Below are 18,939 nucleotides of genomic sequence, written 5' to 3'. Positions count from 1 at the left end.
GGTGTCTAGCCTAGGAATAACTTACAGAATTTCACTCTTACCCCAGCCAAAGTTCTCCATTACCTCTGAATTCTAGTTAATAAAAAGGATAGTATCATAAACCGTGGTTTGAGCCTCTGTCGCTTTTAAAGTAATCATACTCTAAATGCATCATTCCTAATATTCCAGATGCATTGCAATTACAAATCTCAATATTCCCAGGCAGCAACATCTGAAAAGTTGTTTGAACTAACTAGATTTACTTTGGGAAACTTTGGTTTGATGAAAATTGGAAAGTAGAAGTCTTCAAATAGTTTATTGCATGCCAAGCAGCATAGGGATAAGTATCTAAGCCCAAACAACTCTAAATATCCCCGAAAAGAACAAAATTTAGATCATCTAGTAATGCAGGTTAAGCTGATTGTGATAGACCCCAAATCACCAGTGAGTTTTTATCACAGAGAATGGACTTCTAAATGCAAACCACCAACTGCCAATATAATCATTATTTACAATTATTCCTCTTAGCCTTCGAATAAGCCCCATAAGCATTCTTAGAAAATAAAAGTTGTGGTGATAGAACCTGGTGCTGTTTCTGGAAGTGTCCCATCTTCTCAGGCCAAAAGGCTGAGATGATGGGGGCTTGAGTGGATGACGTAAAGCAATCTCACATACTTGTTTTCTGATACATGGGTGTTTTGCAACTGGCTATTCCAGCCTTTCAGCCAGTAGGTAATCCTCCCACCTTACCACCCATTTTTTCAAAGTTTAATGACATGTTCTCAAATTTCCAAGTGTGCAGTTGTGATACCTAACCTGGAGGTTCCTATAGAAACTGAATTGTAAAGTTGCACATCCCATAATGTCTTTTTCCTCAGCTCTAGAAAGATAGAACTATCAATCTTTTGGGGTATTAATGAATCTACTTTCTAAGGCAGATGTGGCCAATCTATGGGCTGCATGCAATGCCCCCCTCCCACCTTGAGATCATGCTGTCAACATTCCCTCTCTTTCTCCCCAGCCCCCCTCCCCATAAAAGCTCTCAAAAGAATCTGAAAATGTTGGCTCTGTTCTTTCTGCTCATCTGTGAAGTTACAATAATATTAAGACAGAACAAGTAAGAGGGGGCTGCTTTCCAGCAATATGTTAAATGCCATGAGATGCTGTTCTGTGTTTGTGTTTGTGTTTGTGTTTATAATTCCCCATCCCAAACTGCCCTTCAGCATTGAGTCGGAAGCTGATTTAAAACCCATGCAAGCAACCTATGAGGTCCTCAAGGTCCTCAAAGATATTTCATTGCTAAATGTTGTAAACTTGGGTGCTGATCAGTTGTAGATTTCCCTGCTCTGAAATTAACACGTTCTTCTGCAGATAGGTTCTGCTCTGTCCAGTCCCATCCATCCAACCCAGAAATTTCCAATAAAATATCTAGCCCTGATCCTACCAACAGGATTCAACGAAGTAAGGGGTCAATAATTTGTGGTCATATACGCTGCCTTCTTTATACATAAGGTGTGTTAAAGACAGCTGTGTTCTTCCATCTTTTACAGTATCAGTTGCAGAAGAAGTTGTTAGAAAGAGCATAAACTCTATTCAATTTATACTACTTCTCATCTTAGTCTGTAAAAAGAGGGTATATTTATAAACTTGAACATCAATTGGTGCCAATAAGATGAAAGGTATAAAAATGAAATGTGTTCAAGCCCAGTTTTTCCCCTAAATTCTTGGACGTTGCTCTACTGTTGGTTCTTGAAACAAGCTATAGGAGAGAAATGCAGCCTCATTATGTTAATTTAATTTGCTCTCTTAATTTAATTCATCCTTAATAAATGAGCAGGTTTTTTATTATGTAAGTTATATCCTGTGCCTTAGTAAATATCAGGACTGCACAGAATCTTCAAAATAAGCATACAAAACTCCTGTTTTTGAGCCATCAAAGACACTAAGAAATTTGCAAGGCTGATATGACTGTTTAGGGTACTGATTCTGGCTGCCTCTGCATGCATGTACATGAACAGCCATGTGGTTTAAGTGACAGCTGGGAACAATGTCTGAAGGAGCCTCCTCGCTAACATGGCTGCTTTTAACAATTCAAAAAGACTTTCTCCTCTGTATCACAAAGCACCTCTTCTAAAAGCTTGCACGGTCCTGCCAAGTATCTTGATTAAACAAAACTTTTGTCATTCTGGCTTCATAATTCACACAGTGCATTTGTTTTCCAAGAATCTGACTGTTGACATAGCTGAAAAGACTTTTTGAAATGAATTTGTGTAACTCACGTCTCCCCTATCTGAAACATTGGAATAAAAGCGTAGGAGCTGTTTTTTTTTCCCTAAAAGCAGATCAGATGAGCTCATACCTTGCATTATCTAATGTTAGTCACCCTTAAAGGTGTGTTGGCATGCTGGTCTGTTGATTTCTCTCCCCCCCTCCTCCCCGCGCGCATGCCCACCTTCTCTTCCCTACCTGGCTCAAGCTAATTCAGAGTACCGACTCCCGGCTTCCGTTATATGTCCTGGAAGTCCTACCTCTGCTTGTCTGCAGTAACACTGTCATATAATACCAACACTAAAAAATGCTAACGCCAGATTTCTGTGCTTCATTCTCTTAAATTAATATTTTATGAAACCAGGGGCTCTGAGTAGCAAAACAAGTGCTTTCACCGTTTAATCTGTAAAGTCGCTTGATGCTTGCCGGTAAAGGACGCGAGGCGGGGGAGCCCGCTTACTGAAGGAGAAGACGGTATTCTTATGCTAATCCAGCCCATGGTTAAGGAGCAGCGCAGCCATGCAGACAATGGACGTGGAGCCAGAAAGTCTGCTGTGCAGTCTAGCACGCCCCGGAAAGCACAGGAGGCCGGGCGCCGAGGGCCGCTTGAGGGGAGGGGCCCAGAGGGGGGGAGCGCTCACTCCGAGTTATTTTATGGAGCTGGCGGAGGACCACGGCCAAGAGCCGCGCTGCTGCGTAGACTGGCGTGGGGTGTGGGGAACAAGGGGGGGGGAGCCACTTTCTACTTCTCATATACTGAGTTCCTGGCATTGCTTGTATTTACGATTGAGCTGCAATTAAATCAGAGCAAAAAGACTTAGCTATCCCACCATGAAATTTCCTTTGAAATAAAGATGCCAAGTCTCATTACACTTCAGTTTGGTTAAAATTGCCTCATTAACACGCAAGAACTTGGGCAAAATGCTGATAGGTATTAGTTACATTTATATTTAACTTTTACATTATGTTTTGTATAATGGACTTGTGCTTTCAGTTCAGGAATATCAACCAGATGTGTGGTGGTTTTTTTTAAGAGTTCCCTATTCATGAAGTAGTTAATGTTGTGTTCTACTACTTAGGCTGATTCGTCTGTGTTTCATGTTTGAGAATGACAGCATATATTTAGAGCAGTGCTTCTTGAAAAGGGAATTAGGTATTTTATTAAAAGTTAGATGACGAACGTCTGTGTAGCAGATTGTAAATCAGCCTGGATGCCAAGTGATTTATCTTCTCTGTAGCATGGCCTCTGAATCACTTAATGCTGAATGTGAATATGATAGCAGTCCCCAAATAACAACTAGCAGCAGATTGTTTTGCTTTAAGTGAGTGGCTATAGGGAGCAGTCTCAAGGAGGGGAGGGGGTTGGGGGAGCTGTGGGGGCACTTGATACGCCTTTTCCAAGAGAGAAATCTGTGGTCAGAAGTCATCCCATTTCAGTAGCATAATATTTTGCTCTTTTTACACAGTTACCAGGAATGGGTCATTCTGTAGGAGCTAAAGCCTCGGTATTTCTCAAATGGGTCCTCAAATAAGTGCCCCCAACCTAGAACTGGCCCCAGTGAGGAAAAAAAAAAGGTTAATATTGCAAGGAAAGAAAAATGGAATTACATGATTTAAAAAAAAGGCTTCCCCTTTTTGTTTTGATTGGCACAGACCATCAGCCTTGGGTGCAGTGGTGGGTGTGCCAGAAAGATAGGAAGGACCCTGTGTCCTTTACAAATCTTATCAGTGAGTTGGAGGATTCAAGTAAAAAGTGAGGCACGAGTCTACTAATAATTGTTGTGTAAGTTGTTCATTCTTTATAAGAATCATCTCCAAGCATGCTTTCAATTGCTACACTGAAAACAAGGTAAATTGTTTTAGAGGATAGCTACACTTTTCACTGTTTGGTAATATAAAATAATTATTGTTGCTGCTTTTATTGTAACATTACGTGATATGGATATATTTTAAATGGATTTGTTGGCAGTTGTTGGATTTCGTTTGACGTTACTTTAGAACCCATTCTTTTATATCAAATAAAAACTGTTAGCGTGAGGCTTTTATTAGCTATAGAAAAAATAAGAGTATTCATATCCTTAGACTGAGTACAATAACCATATTTCTAAGCTATCATTTCTATATTGATAGAAATCTATTGCTATTTGAGCCTTAAAATAAGCAGAAAGGTCTTTCATTGGTGAGCTTTTTCATTTCTCAATGTGGGAATATTTCTAACTTTGACTCTAACTGAAGTCTAATTCTCAAGATAGCAGCATGCAAATGAAGTGTGTTATCTCCAAACAGCTATTAGATGATAATGTTCAAGTCACTTACTGGTAAGAGGGCAAGTGAAATATGTATATTTCATATCTGTTCAATCATTGGTTTGGATTTGTTCATGCAAAAAATAATCATCATCATCATTTGGGAGGACATTTAGTCTCTTCTTGGCCATGCTCTTTTGGGCCTTGAGTTGTGGCTCAGTTACTTTTCTCTGCATTGATATGCAAAATCCATTACTGCAATTCTAAAGCCTTTAATTAGCAAAAAGTAGCAGTGGGTGTTCTGCGAATAAGAACCAAATTGCCATAATGTTTTCTAGGAGATAAGACAGAAGTCATTGTGGCATTTTTAGAAATATGTTGCAGTTACAAACTTTGCACCAACTGGCAGATGTGGAGGGGGTTTTCTTACATATGGAAAACCAAGGATTCTATGTGTTTGTCCTCATGAATAAGATAATTCCATAGTGGGATACAAAGCTTGACACAATTATTAAATGCTTCACTTTCCTACTGCAACTGAAGTTTATTCTTAGTTGGTTCTTCTTACTCACTCTTGCAGGCAGGCCCAAAGAATGTTCTTCTGGCATCCACAAATTAGAGAACAGCCACTCAGTTCCCTGGTCTTACCAACTGTGATAAGTGTGTCACTCTAGTTATTTTTCAGCTAATGAAGAATTGTTAACATTAATTAACACCCTACCATTACGTGTAAGATTTATATAGCCACCCAGAGTCGCTTGCTTTGTGAGATGAGTGGCTATATAAATTAGACAAATAAATTGGAAAAAAAATCTGCAGATTAAGAACTCTTGAATGATTGGAGCTGCTATCACTGGGATTTGCTCTTTGAGCAGCCATTAAACCAAGTTTCATAACCTCCCTCCCACTCCCAGGTACTTTTCTTAGCTGAGTGCCATCTGTGCCATTTTCCTAGAAATGACAGATTGTCTCCAATCCCTTCAGAGAACCAGGTGCCCACATATTGGAGGGGATGGTCAACAAAGTACAAGATAGAAATTCATTATTTTCCCAGGAATGGATAAGGCCATCCTCCACCCAGACTTCAATTGGCTTAGAACAGTGGTCTTCACTGAGCTGTCCCACTCAGATTCTAGTGCTTCTTCAACTCTCCAAGCCTTAAAGCAAGGCTCCCCTACAGTGGGAGAGGAGTTAGACGTATGCTAAGCAGCCTTCATCCTTTCCAGTCCCCTCAGATTCTTCCAGCAAAAGGAGCTGATAAAGAGTACCCTATTTGTCTGGATCTGTGTTGGATCCCAGTGGGCTTCAAAAAAAAAAAAAAAAAAAGATTGGGAGAACTTTTGACACACTTGGCTAGATACATGCCAGATGAGAAACCTCAAGCTATATTTTTGGGTCCTTGGGTGCTGACACCTCTGGTGATTCCTTCCCCAAAGCCTTTTGACACGAAAAATGGAGAGGAGGAAGGGCTTACATATGGCTCTTCTCCCACAGTGTTTCATGAATGGCAAAGAAGATCCATAAGATCACTGTACCCAAGGGAACCTGATCTCTAACTCTGGAACCTGAATAAGTTTTAGAGTTCACAAGGGGTCTATTGGAATGCTATCTGCTTTGATAAACTTATATTGGAAGTATATTGAAGCATAAGCTTTTGGTTATTTTTGTGTTCCTCACACACTGGGAACTTTTATTTGCATGTTTCAGAAATAATCCAATTTAAAGGTTACTGCTTGGTACTTCCTTGCTGTTCAGCAGAGTTCAAGGCACCATGTTCATCTTCAGACCCAATGGGGAAAAATAAGACATTGTTAACGAAGTGGCATATTTTCCCAGTAAGATTTAAACAACAAAATAAAAAGAATTCATGGGTGCCCAACATCAGTTGTGCAGTGGTTTTACATTGAAAATCGCGAATGGCATTTACATTACAGAATTTAGAACCTGGAAAGAAACAAAAATCAAATGCAGCTCCTTGCTGTAGTTCTGAATAATTGTTTCTTTGTGCACTGTGATCTCAAAATGGAAATCATCTCACGTAACTGGGCACTGTGAACAGTACATAGAGAAATATTCTTACGGGCTTTGCAAGCATTTCATTTTCTTTAGCCCTGAGTTATGTCAGAGCCATTTTCTGACATCCTTCAAAGGTGATGTAAGAGTTTTGTATTAGGCCAAGCCTCTAATAGCCAGGGATAAGCAAGGGTTTATTCTAGCGTATGTGTTTGTCCTTGTTGATAGGATGGGTTGTAAATCAAGTAAGTTAGCACTCAACGTGCAAGGAATAGAAGTGAGCACAGCCTGCCAGTCTAGAAAGATAAGGCCAGTTAGCTAAATCCCAGGGGTTTATAGAAGTGAGCAGCGCTACAGATCTTGTGTAAAGTTATCATCGATAATCATCCATCATGCCTGGGTCAGAAAAGCATGATTTGCAGCTTGTGGTTGGCTGTGTTCAAAAAAGGCACAAAAAGCCAAAATATTGATAGCATGGTGTTACCTTGTTGGTTAAAATGAATAAAAATCAACACTTACGAAATTATTTGCATCTAATCAGCTTAGTTTCCCATATTTGGGCTTGTTGGGCCTCCAAATCACCTGTTTACTTTTATTCATAATTTTCAACCTTTTTTCCACATTCCCATAAAAATTGGTATGTTTCAATGTGAGGTGAAAGGTCCCCTGTGCCAGCACCGAGTCATGTCTGACCCTTTGGGGGGGACGCTGCTTTTGCGGCACTTTCTTGGCAGACTATAGAGCGGGGTGGCTTGCCATTGCCTTCCCCAGTCGTGACCTTCCCCAGCAAGCAAGCTGGGTGTTCATTTTACCGACCTCGGAAGGGTGGAAGGCTAAGTCGACCTGAGCCGGCCACCCGAGAGAGAATCCAGCTTCCGCTGGGATCGAACTCGGGTCGCGGGGAGAGTTTCAATGTACTTTTTGTATATATTACACCTTGGTTACTTATAAATTGGAATTTTTAAAGATGTGTGTGTGTGTGTGTATACACACACACATACATACATACATACATACATACATACATACGCTGGTTTGGTGTAGTGGTTAAGGCATCAGGAGACCATGAGTTCCAGTCCTGCCTGAGGCACGAAGCCAGCTGGTTGACCTTGGGCCAGTCACACTCTGTCAGCCCCAGGAAGGAGGCAGTGGCAAACCACTTCTGAAAGACCTTGCCAAGAAAACTGCAGGGACTTGTCTAGGGAGTCTCCGAGAACTGGACATAATCAAACTAAAAAAAAAAAAAAGTGTGTTTGTGTCTGTGTATGCATGCTTTTCAGATGTGACAGTTTTTGTACAAAAAGGGCTTATACCTCTCAGTACTGGAGTGAAAATACTTTGTTACTGAATGTATTTTCCTGTTGTTTTCCAAATATATTTACTGGTGAGGTGGAACTTAAAGCACTTTTTTAGTTCGTATTTTGCTTTTTTATTGAACAAACGAAACTTCAAAGCAAAACCAAAAAATACACAGTGAAAAAGGAAAATAAATGCATGGACACAAATAAAAGCTTACAAATAGATATACATACAAATACGAATCTAAATATAATAAACACCTGTGTTTCTTATTTCTACCTGGAGTGATTCTCCTTGGAAAAGCATTGTTAGAATGGCTGCGGAGCAAGATTCAGATCTGAATAGATGTAACCTTAATTGTAGAGTTGTTTGTCTGTTTGCTTGTTTATATATCAAATTTATTCACTGCCCATCTCACTCGGAAAATGTTCAGGCTTTTTGCTTTGAGTTTGGCACTGAGTTTCTGTGCATAACATAGCATTGAATAGGCCTAGGTTTTAGGTCCTTAGCTAAGTTGGCCCAAGCAGTCCTCAGATAAATTGGCTTATTCCTTGTGTCAGGAAGGTATTTTGTTTCTTGATTACTGGAAGTCATAGATGTGTGAAAAGCAAGCCATAGGTTGAAGGCTATGTGCCCCTTGCATGTGCAAATTGGAAGTGCAGGCACCTCTGAACTCAGACCGTAATTTGCTTCCATGTTAAATGGCTACGAAGCAGTCATTAAACTCAAAAGTCCTTGGGTCCTGCCAATAGAGAGATTGAATTATTTATGGCAGGAGCAGCTACTGATAGTAATTACAGCACATCCCTGAACAAATACAAATTTTTATTTCAAGAACAGCGCCAGGCTGACAAGGGTCAGGGGGGTCAGACTCACTCAGACAAGAAGTAAAAAAAAAAGGCAAAATCAGTGTTCTGTTCATCTGAACAGAGACTCTGTTTTGTCTGCATTAATTGTTCAGGTATTAAAATTGCTGTCTATTCCTTGTAGACCAAGTTTGTCTCTATTGAAATCATTGAAGAAACTTCTATGGGTCAGCTGCACCTTTTTAATATGATCATGTTTACCTATTTCAAGCCAGGTGATTTGAAGGGTTGGAGCAATTTAACTGCCTTCTTTTTGTGGATTTAAACAAGGAGTTTTTAAAATGCCATTTTGTAATAAGTACATTTTTATTTTGATCATAGATTAGCATGAGAGAACATAAAACTGCTTTCTTTCGGACACTCTTGCAAGAAGACTTGTTTTCTCTAATGAAATATTCATTCTGAGTAATACAGTCTGTTAGCATCTGAGAATAAGATGATTATGAGCCACTGAAAATCCTTCATTTCACTCATGTAGTGGAATACTTAACAGTTTGAGGTGCATTGACTGTATGCATAGTAGCATGTAAACTCATTTCTGGCAATTGTAGTTGGTATAAGTTCAATCAATAAGTAGTCATAAAACACAGGTACTGTTTTAGCTTGTCTTATTTATATACTTATTTTAAGACTTTGTTTTACAGTATCCATGTGAAACTTTTTTTCTTTTCTAGGTATTTTTTAGTTGATGGAATCTATTATCTATTAATTTCATTTGTTTTTCAGCAAACAAATTGGAATAATTAAACCCTTGATTCAACTGACTACCCAGACTCTCAGATTTCGCTGAAGAGTCCAGCTTAAAGACTTGTCAAGCAGCAGAACAACTTGCCAGACTTGACAGTGTGCAGGAAGGCTTTAAATGTGAACCATGATCTGTCCGAAAGTTTTCATCAGATTGCTGGGGTTCTACACGTTCCTCATTTTTCAAGGTAAAGTCACACTTTTATACCTTTAGGTTTTAAGAAATGATTTTGATGCGTAAAATGTTTGTGCACAATAGCAATACTGCTATGTTTGGTGTTCAGTTTGAAATAAGCTATTGCAAACTTCAACACTTCAAATGTTTTTGAAAACTAGAAGCTACAAAATAATGTAGGAATCTGGCATAAGAACTACTACTTGCTGGCCTGTGATTAAAACTTTATTTTTATGTATGTGTTCATATTGTTTATGCTGAGATTTGGGATAAAAATTACTTTAATTGGCATGTGCTTCTTAATTGGCTTTCTTTATTAGTTAAGCTTTAGATGTATTTGCAGTTTCAGTGTATTAGGAAATCCAGTTAAAACACACTTTGGATGATAACTGTGGTAATTTAACTGATGAATCAGTTCTCTTAAAATGTAGTTTAACTTAATCAAGACAAAATTATTTTGAATGTAGATCAGGATGATTTGGGATAAGGTTTATTTCCCTGTTTTTAATCAAAATATTCGACTAGCCACTGTTACAGAGGAAGGATTTGGGTTATTCTGAATTTTAGATGGGACTGTCCACCAGTTGAGAATATTTATGATGTCATTACCAAGATAAAAGATTAGGAATTTCAGCTGCCATACATACAGGAGAAGTGAAGTAGAATTTGTGAACATAGATGATAAACTGGACAAGGAAGCAGAGATAAGGATTTTTTTAATTTAAAAAGACATTACTGTTCTGACTGGTCTAGCCGTTCATTTTTTAACATATGGACAATTTTTAAAAATAATGCTGAGTTGGTTGTCTTGTTCTTAAATACGTATGCAAATGAAAAGTTCATAGCGTGGCTCTGCCATGCTCCCGGTGAACTCCTAGCAGTGTACAGTATGAAGTTTAGAATAAAGGACAGAATACTTAGGTAATGCTATCATAAATTACCAGAATTACATTAACAGAGGTGTCTCCCAGTGATAAGATCTAGCTTGAGAGAGGTCGTGGAGAGGCTGGGAAAGGAATGGAAGGAAGATCAGACCTAAGCATTCAAGAAGTAGGAAGGAAAGCTGCTGATAAACTCATTTTATAAATACCAGGTCAGCCCAGGTGGCCAGAAACCTAGGGGGAAGCCCTTCATGCCATTGAAAGAGACTCCACCTTAATGACGTCACTATAAATGAGGGCTGGAAATTCCTGCTGCAGTTTCCAAGCTTTTGTTTTACCTCAAGACTGAAGTTAAAGATCCATTACTGGACTTCGTGTAGTTCTTGCTGCTTTGATCTTGTGGGGCTTGTCACAAGCTCTCCCAATCAGTTAACTTTTCATTGCCCTCCTAATACCAGGAGGTACACCCATACGAATGCCATACAAATCTCTGTGGGAAAGGTGCTTCATACCCTAACCACAGAGAAGCATTTAGGGCTTTACAGGTAAACGTCAGCATGTTTAATGAGGAAATAAATCATAAATACACGGGCAGTTGATATGGGTCCTTCAGACTTTATGAAAGGTGAGTCAGTTTAGATTAATTAGAATTCTGACAACTGAATTCTGGCCTAGTTGGAGCTTCCAAACGTTCATTATTGACTGAGTTTTTACCTTGCAGTGTTTCTAGTCTGGAGACAGCAGAAGTATGGATCACTATAGGCGAGATAGCCCTGCCCAGGAGAGGTCACTGCTCAACAGCCAAATAAAGCTAGTAAGCAGTGCTCTAAGGAGCACTCCAAGTTCCTCACGCGCCCTTTAAAGAGAAGGGTGACTCCATCCAGAATGTGTTGTGCTCTAAGTTTCAAGACTGCAGCCTAGGATGCTGCTCATTTGCCAGTGTTTAAGTATGCCTAAGTCTTGCACAACTGTCTTGTGGTAGAGTCAAGATTAACTCATTGGAGTGGCAGTGCTTAAATAAGCACTGACTTCATTCGGCTTCTAATACAGTCGTGCATCTTTTTAATTGATGTACCAAATTTATTTGTGAGTATTAATTTCTAATTTCATTCCTGGTAATTCGTGTGTGTGTGTGTGTGTGATATGTATAGCTTGTGTCAGCACATTTAGGTGGTTCTTTTGTATTTGTTTTCAGTCAGTGAGATACTGTGATCTCCCTAGTTTTCAGCTGCTGTATGTGTTGGGAAATAAAAAAAACTGTGTGTATAAACTATCCACATTGCTGCAGATAGTGATGTTCTTCAAGGACCCTAATGGCAGAGTTCATCTTCATCCAGTAAAGCCCTGTTGTATTCACTGGGTCTTGCTCCCATGTGTATGTGCATAGAAGCTCGTCTTGTACATAGAAACTTGATTCACCATTAAACACACTGATCTCAGTCCTATTGATTGCAAATCCACTTAAAGTACTGAATTATTGCAGCCGATTGCCTCATCAACGAACATTGAGACATGAAGGTGAAAGTGCGTTTCAGTTGTAAACCTCTGCTGCCCTGTGGAAGCTGAAAGAAGAAAACTCCAGGTCAGCCGAATGGGAAATGTCTTTTTTCCTAATCCTTCAAGAGTAGAATTCTAGGCAAATTTTAAATAGGTATTGCTTGGAGCATTATAGTTACTTCTAGAATGAGAACTCCTTGAATCCATGCTGTTGACTCAAAAGAAAGCTTTCATGCTAATATAAAGGAGAGGAGAGAATGTTTTACTGTTGTAGGCTTATCAGTTTGTAGAAATAGTGGTTAATCTGATAATTTACGGGTAAGAACTCCAGTTTTCTTGAAATATGCTTTGTTCCAAGCACTGAAAACATTTAAGACATTTACCTTTATTTTGTTTTAACTTGGAAACTCAACATGTGCTTGTTTGTTTAACAAATGGAGAAAATGTCCTTAGATTGCTATGAAACTAGACTTTTATTTCAAAATGCATATTTAATATTTATATAGACAGCTTGATAGAAAAATAGAACTTGGAATGTAAGTATGGTGTCATTCTCAATAATGGAATTTCTGCAAGTTTAAGACACAAATATTGGCTTTAAATAAATTGAGATTTGTTTCTGTGTTCTGGCTTCTGCTCTTGGGAGGCAGCGGAGGTGTTTTTAGGAAAGTAAAATGAAACTACTAGACAGGAATCCTTGACAGTGACATAAATGTTTCAAAATAGCCTTATCCATACATTATAAAATTAGCTATAAAATGAAATGTAGGTTTTTCTCATTATGCACTATGCCTGTGGTTCCAATTTGTTTCAAAGCATACCAAAGTCATATTGCAGTGGGTATTACTTAGACATCCATGATTATAGAGGAATATCTGTCATTAACACTGGGTACTATACAAAGCCTACCTATTACATTGTTGTTTATTCGTTTAGTCGCTTCCAACTCTTCGTGACTTCATGGACCAGCCCACGCCAGAGCTTCCTGTCGGTCATCGCCTCCCCCAGGGACGGGTCCGTCACCTCTAGAATATCATCCATCCACCTTGTCCTTGGTCGGCCTCTCTTCCTTTTGCCCTCCACTCTCCCCAGCATCAGCATCTTTTCCAGGCTGTCCTGTCTTCTCATTATGTGGCCAAAGTATTTCAGTTTTGCCTTTAATATCATTCCCTCAAGTGAGCAGTCTGGCCTCATTTTCTGGAGGATGGACTGGTTTGATCTTCTTGCAGCCCAAGGCACTCTCAGCATTTTCCTCCAACACCACAGCTCAAAAGCATCGATCTTCCTTCTCTCAGCCTTCCTTATGGTCCAGCTCTCGCAGCCATATGTTACTACAGGGAACACCATTGCTTTAACTATGCGGGCCTTTGTTGTCAGTGTGATGTCTCTGCTCTTAACTATTTTATCGAGATTGGTCATTGCTCTTCTCCCAAGAATTAAGCGTCTTCTGATTTCCTGACTGCAGTCAGCATCTGCAGTAGTCTTCGCACCTAGGAATACAAAGTCTTTCACTGCTTCTACATTTTCTCCCTCTATTTGCCAGTTATCAATCAAGCTGGTTGCCATAATCTTGGTTTTTTTGAGGTCTAGCTGCAAGCCAGCTTTTGCACTTTCTTCTTTCACCTTCATCATAAGGCTCCTCAGTTCCTCTTCACTTTCAGCCATCAAAGTGGTATCATCTGCATATCTGAGATTGTTAATGTTTCTTCCAGCGATTTTAACTCCAGCCTTGGATTTCTCAAGCCCAGCTTGTCGCATGATGTGTTCTGCATACAAGTTGAATAGGTAGGGTGAGAGTATACAGCCCTGCCGTACTCCTTTCCCAATCTTAAACCAGTCCGTTGTTCCGTGGTCTGTCCTTACTGTTGCTACTTGGTCGTTATACAGATTCTTCAGGAGGCAGACAAGATGACTTGGTATCCCCATACCACTAAGAACTTGCCACAATTTGTTATGGTCCACACAGTCAAAGGCTTTAGAATAGTCAATAAAACAGAAATAGATGTTTTTCTGAAACTCCCTGGCTTTTTCCATTATCCAGCGGATATTGGCAATTTGGTCCCTAGTTCCTCTGCCTTTTCTAAACCCAGCTTGTACATCTGGCAATTCTCGCTCCATGAACTGCTGAAGTCTACCTTGCAGGATCTTGAGCATTACCTTACTGGCATGTGAAATGAGTGCCACTGTTCGATAGTTTGAACATTCTTTAGTGTTTCCCTTTTTTGGTATGGGGATATAAGTTGATTTTTTCCAGTCTGATGGCCGTTCTTGTGTTTTCCAAATTTGCTGGCATATAGCATGCATTACCTCGACAGCATCATCTTGCAAGATTTTGAACAGTTCAGCTGGGATGCCGTCGTCTCCTGCTGCCTTGTTATTAGCAATGCTTCTTAAGGCCCACTCAACCTCACTCTTTAGGATGTCTGGCTCTAGCTCACTGACCACACCGTCAAAGCTATCCCCGATATTGTTATCCTTCCTATACAGGTCTTCTGTATATTCTTGCCACCTTTTCTTGATCTCTTCTTCTTCTGTTAGGTCCTTGCCATCTTTGTTTTTGATCATACCCATTTTTGCCTGGAATTTACCTCCAATGTTTCTAATTTTCTGGAAGAGGTCTCTTGTCCTTCCTATTCTATTGTCTTCTTCCACTTCTGCGCATTGCTTGTTTAAAAATAATTCCTTATCTCTTCTGGCTAACCTCTGGAATTTTGCATTTAATTGGGCATATCTCCCCCTATCACTGTTGCCTTTTGCTTTCCTTCTTTCTTGGGCTACTTCTAGTGTCTCAGTAGACAGCCATTTTGCCTTCTTGGTTTTCTCTTTCTTTGGGATGTATTTTGTTGCCGCCTCCTGAACAATGCTGCGAACTTCTGTCCATAGTTCTTCCGGGACCCTATCTACTAAGTCCAGTCCCTTAAATCTATTCTTCACCTCCACTGCATATTCCTTAGGAATATTAGTGAGCTCATATCTAGCTGATCTGTGGGTCTTCCCTAATCTCTTTAGTCTGATCCTAAATTGTGCAAGAAGAAGTTTGTGATCTAAACTACAGTCAGCTCCAGGTCTTGTTTTTACCGACTGTACAGATGTCCGCCACCTTTGGCTGCAAAGGATGTAGTCAATCTGATTTCGGTGTTGTCAATCTGGTGAAGTCCATGTATAAAGCCATCTCTTAGGTTGTTGGAAGAGAGTGTTTGTTATGCAGAGTGAATTGTCTTGGCAAAATTCTATCAGCCTATGTCCTGCTTCGTTTTGTTCTCCCAGGCCATACTTACCTGTAATTCCAGGTGTCATTTGACTGCCCACCTTAGCATTCCAGTCTCCCGTGATGAAAATAACATCTCTTTTAGGTGTGTTGTCCAGTAGGTGCTGCAGATCCTCATAGAACTGCTCTACTTCAGCTTCTTCAGCATTTGTGGTTGGGACGTATATTTGGATCACTGTGATGTTAGATGGCTTGCCCTGAATCCGAATTGAGATCATTCTGTCGTTTTTTGGATTGTATCCAAGCACTGCTTTAGCCACTTTACTATTAATTATGAAGGCTACTCCATTTCTTCTGTGGTCCTCTTGTCCACAGTAGTAGATCTGGTGGTCATTTGATGTGAAGTGGCCCATTCCAGTCCATTTCAGTTCACTGACGCCCAAAATGTCTATCTTGAATCTTGACATCTCACCAATAACCACATCCAATTTGCCCTGGCTCATAGATCTTACATTCCAGGTTCCAATGGCGTGTTGATCCTTAGAACATCGGATTCGCCGTTCACCACCAGCACCGTCGGCCGCTAGCCATCCTTTTGGCTTTGAGCTAGCTGCGTCATCACGTCTGGGGCTAGTTGAACTCATCCTCTGTTCCTCCCCAGTAGCATTTTGACCATCTTCCGACCTGGGGGTCTCATCTTCCGATGGTATACCGACATATCTCTGGTTGTACTGATCCATTTAGTTTTCACGGCAAGAATACTAGGGTGGGTTGCCATTACCTTCCCCAGGGATCGCATTTAGTCTGACCTCTCTGTCATGACCTTCCCGTCTTGGGTGGCCCTTCACGGTTTAGCTCATGGCATCATTGAGGTGCTCAAGCTCCAGCACCACGACAAGGTAACGATCCTTTGCTGAAGACCTATTATGTAGCTGATAAAATATAAGTGTTCGTCTTTATTACTGCTTGAGAGTCTACAGAGATAAATTTTTGTGGATCGATATATGTCTTCAGTCTCTTGTTCTGACTGTCCTCAAAATATGCTTGGAATTCACCACCGTAATTGTAACTCAGTGTTGCTTTCTTACAGGTAAATCTGTCTGAGGTTAGAGTGTGTGTTTCTTACGAGATTTGGAAATGAGCGGTCCTTTTGGCTGGGAAGAGAGAGCCAGCTGCAAAGGTCTAGCAGCCCCAGTGCTAAGTGTTTAAACTTCCCCTGCACGTGGATTTGCAGCAAAAAAACTAACATCCTTGTGGTACCCCACAGGCTGGAACCCTGACAGTATGATCCACGGGGCAGGAATAAAGACGGATCGTGACCAGCAGAAACAGGAAGATGAAGTGACCCTTGCCCCCGAGGACATAATGCCTTTTTTACAGTGCTACTGTTCAGGGCACTGTCCAGAAAATGCCATTAATAACACCTGCAAGTAAGTATTGCAGACAGGACGAAGACACGGTGAGATTGGAGGCTTCAAAATCTTTTATCCCGCTTTGTTCTTAATTCCTTATATGTTCATGATTAAATAATTGCTTTCTTATTTTGAAATATTACAGAGCTTTCAGCATATAACATTTTAATGCATTTGAACCTTTTACACAGCATCATTCATCGAAGTAAAAGATTTGATTTGGCCATACTGGAATTGCTGTTTTTTATTGCCCTCTAGTGACCACATTTATATCAACTCTGCTGTTATTAAACATCTCGTATCTGAACAGCCTGGTGAAACCCCATTTAAAATGGGAAACAGCAGAATAATTCTGGAGGCACACAGAGCAGTTTATATATTAAACTGAATTCCAAATTTCATCTTAGAAAAATGCCTTTTGCTAGGCAAACTCAAGACCTTTGCAGCGGTAACAAAGTAGTGTGTCGCTGTAGTATTCTGTAACTATTAACTGTTCTTTTTTTAAAAAAAGGAAATCCGTTAGGCCAATTACCTTCATGGCAGGTAATTAATGGACTACCCATCCAGCTACTTTTGTGGCCCTAGGATGGGTGGGGTGGGGATGGGCAGTGAATTTATTTCCAGTTCCCACTCTGTTTAGCTCCTTCAGTTTATTCTGGAGTAATTTCATTTCCCACTAGAGCAGCGTGCTGGAAGGAGAAAAATAACTTTCTGTTTATTGAACAAGACTGGCAGAATACAGTATTCGGAGAACTGAAGTTAGTTTATCTGTTTCAGAACTAATGGGCATTGTTTTGCCATCATTGAAGAAGATGAAAATGGAGAAAAAACTCTTTCTTCAGGTTGCATGAAATACGAAGGTTCAGACTTCCAGTGCAAGGTATCCAATTACTGATTCTCTCAGTGATTTCAGGAATAAGGAGAAGCGGCAGTTGCTAGCTTTTCATAAATCGGCCTACAACTTTGTTAAAAGCTAACCTGTTTGCTGTAGGCCAAGGGCAGCATGTTGATTACTCCAAATAGCTAAAAAGGTTGTAATGTTATCAAAAATATTTTTCCAAATTAGAAAGTTTGGAAGACTTGTCTTTAGTTTAGAATGGGAGATGTCATAGTCATAGGATTATTTTGATTTAACTTGACAGAAACACATTTTTGTCTCTTCTGCTCCAGTTTCTTTGCTCACCTTTAATGACCTAGCTTTCACTGACTGACTTTGGTAAAATTTGGACTATAAGCTGCAATTTTGTCAAGTATAAAGCTGTAACAGTGCAGGTAGCCCTCACTTACCGACTATTTTGTTCAGCAACCATTTGAAGTTACAACGGCACTAAAAAGTAGGTTTATGACTGGTCCTCGAACTTGTGGCCATCACAGCGTCCTGTGGTCATGTGATCGCCATTTTCAACCTTGACAGCAGCAAAGTCAATGGGAAGCCGACAGGAATTTGGAAGTCATGGTCATGTGATGTCACGCTTAATGACCCACGGTAATTCACTTAATGACCACAGTGGGACTGACATTGTAAGTCCGGTGTGGTCACGTGACATTTCACTTACCGACTGCGTCACTTAGCAGTTGCTGGTCCCAATTGCAGTCAGTAAGTGAAGACTACCTGTATTAATATGAGAGACCACCGGGGAGTACCAGAGCTGCAGACTAGTCTGAGAAGTTGGGAAAAAGTCCAAAACAAGATGATGACAAGCCACTTTCATGTTGTGGTCAGGAAGACCACAGTAATATTTGCATGAGGTCATCAGTGGTTTAGCTTAACTCAGAGGAGACTACTATGTGTGTGACTGCAGGCAGGCAGAACCAGATGGGCAGTTCTCAAAATGTCGCAGAGAGGGAGTTGTGTATGCTCAGTGAGTAGAGAATGCCAAATGCTGGAGGAATAAATGGAAAACAAGGAGTCTAAAATAGAACGGGGCATCTTCTTAGGAAAAGGTTACAGCTGCTTGGAACTCTGACCAGGAGCATTGCACATCGCCACCTTTTGTTGCAGATCTCGTTTCTCTATTTTAAAGATTTATTTATTTTTTATTTATTAGATTTTTATCACCACCTATCTCCTCCCCCACAGGAGGGACTCTGGGTGGTTTACAATAAAAACAAGTTAAAATTCAAGACGATTATAAATACAAAATACAATAAAAATGAAAATACAATAAAATCTAATTGGCTAAAAGTTCTCCCTCAGGCCGGGAGTATAAGGGCGATTCCAGGATCATCCTAGGGTGCCAGCCATCCGCAGGAGTGGCCATTCCTCTTCCCGCTCCAGGCCTGCTGGCAAAACCTGGTTTTTAATTTTTTGCGGAAGTCCAGGAGCGAGGGGGCCTGTCTCACCTCCAGGG

General features: G+C 40.2%; 1 protein-coding gene across 1 annotated transcript in view; it reads left to right on the top strand.

Moving 5' to 3' along the window:
- Positions 1-18,939, top strand: part of BMPR1A (bone morphogenetic protein receptor type 1A) — a 52,478-nt gene that overhangs the window by 25,184 nt on the left and 8,355 nt on the right. Inside the window, exons 2-4 of the mRNA XM_063307739.1 lie at positions 9,398-9,603; positions 16,444-16,606; positions 17,366-17,468. Coding sequence (XP_063163809.1) covers positions 9,543-9,603; positions 16,444-16,606; positions 17,366-17,468 — 327 coding nt within the window. The 5' untranslated portion in view covers positions 9,398-9,542. The remainder of the gene's footprint in view (positions 1-9,397; positions 9,604-16,443; positions 16,607-17,365; positions 17,469-18,939) is intronic.

The sequence above is a fragment of the Candoia aspera genome, chromosome 6 (genome assembly GCF_035149785.1).
Source record: "Candoia aspera isolate rCanAsp1 chromosome 6, rCanAsp1.hap2, whole genome shotgun sequence".
Taxonomy (NCBI): Eukaryota; Metazoa; Chordata; class Lepidosauria; order Squamata; family Boidae; genus Candoia; species Candoia aspera.
This window is presented reverse-complemented; position numbering and strand designations above follow the sequence as displayed.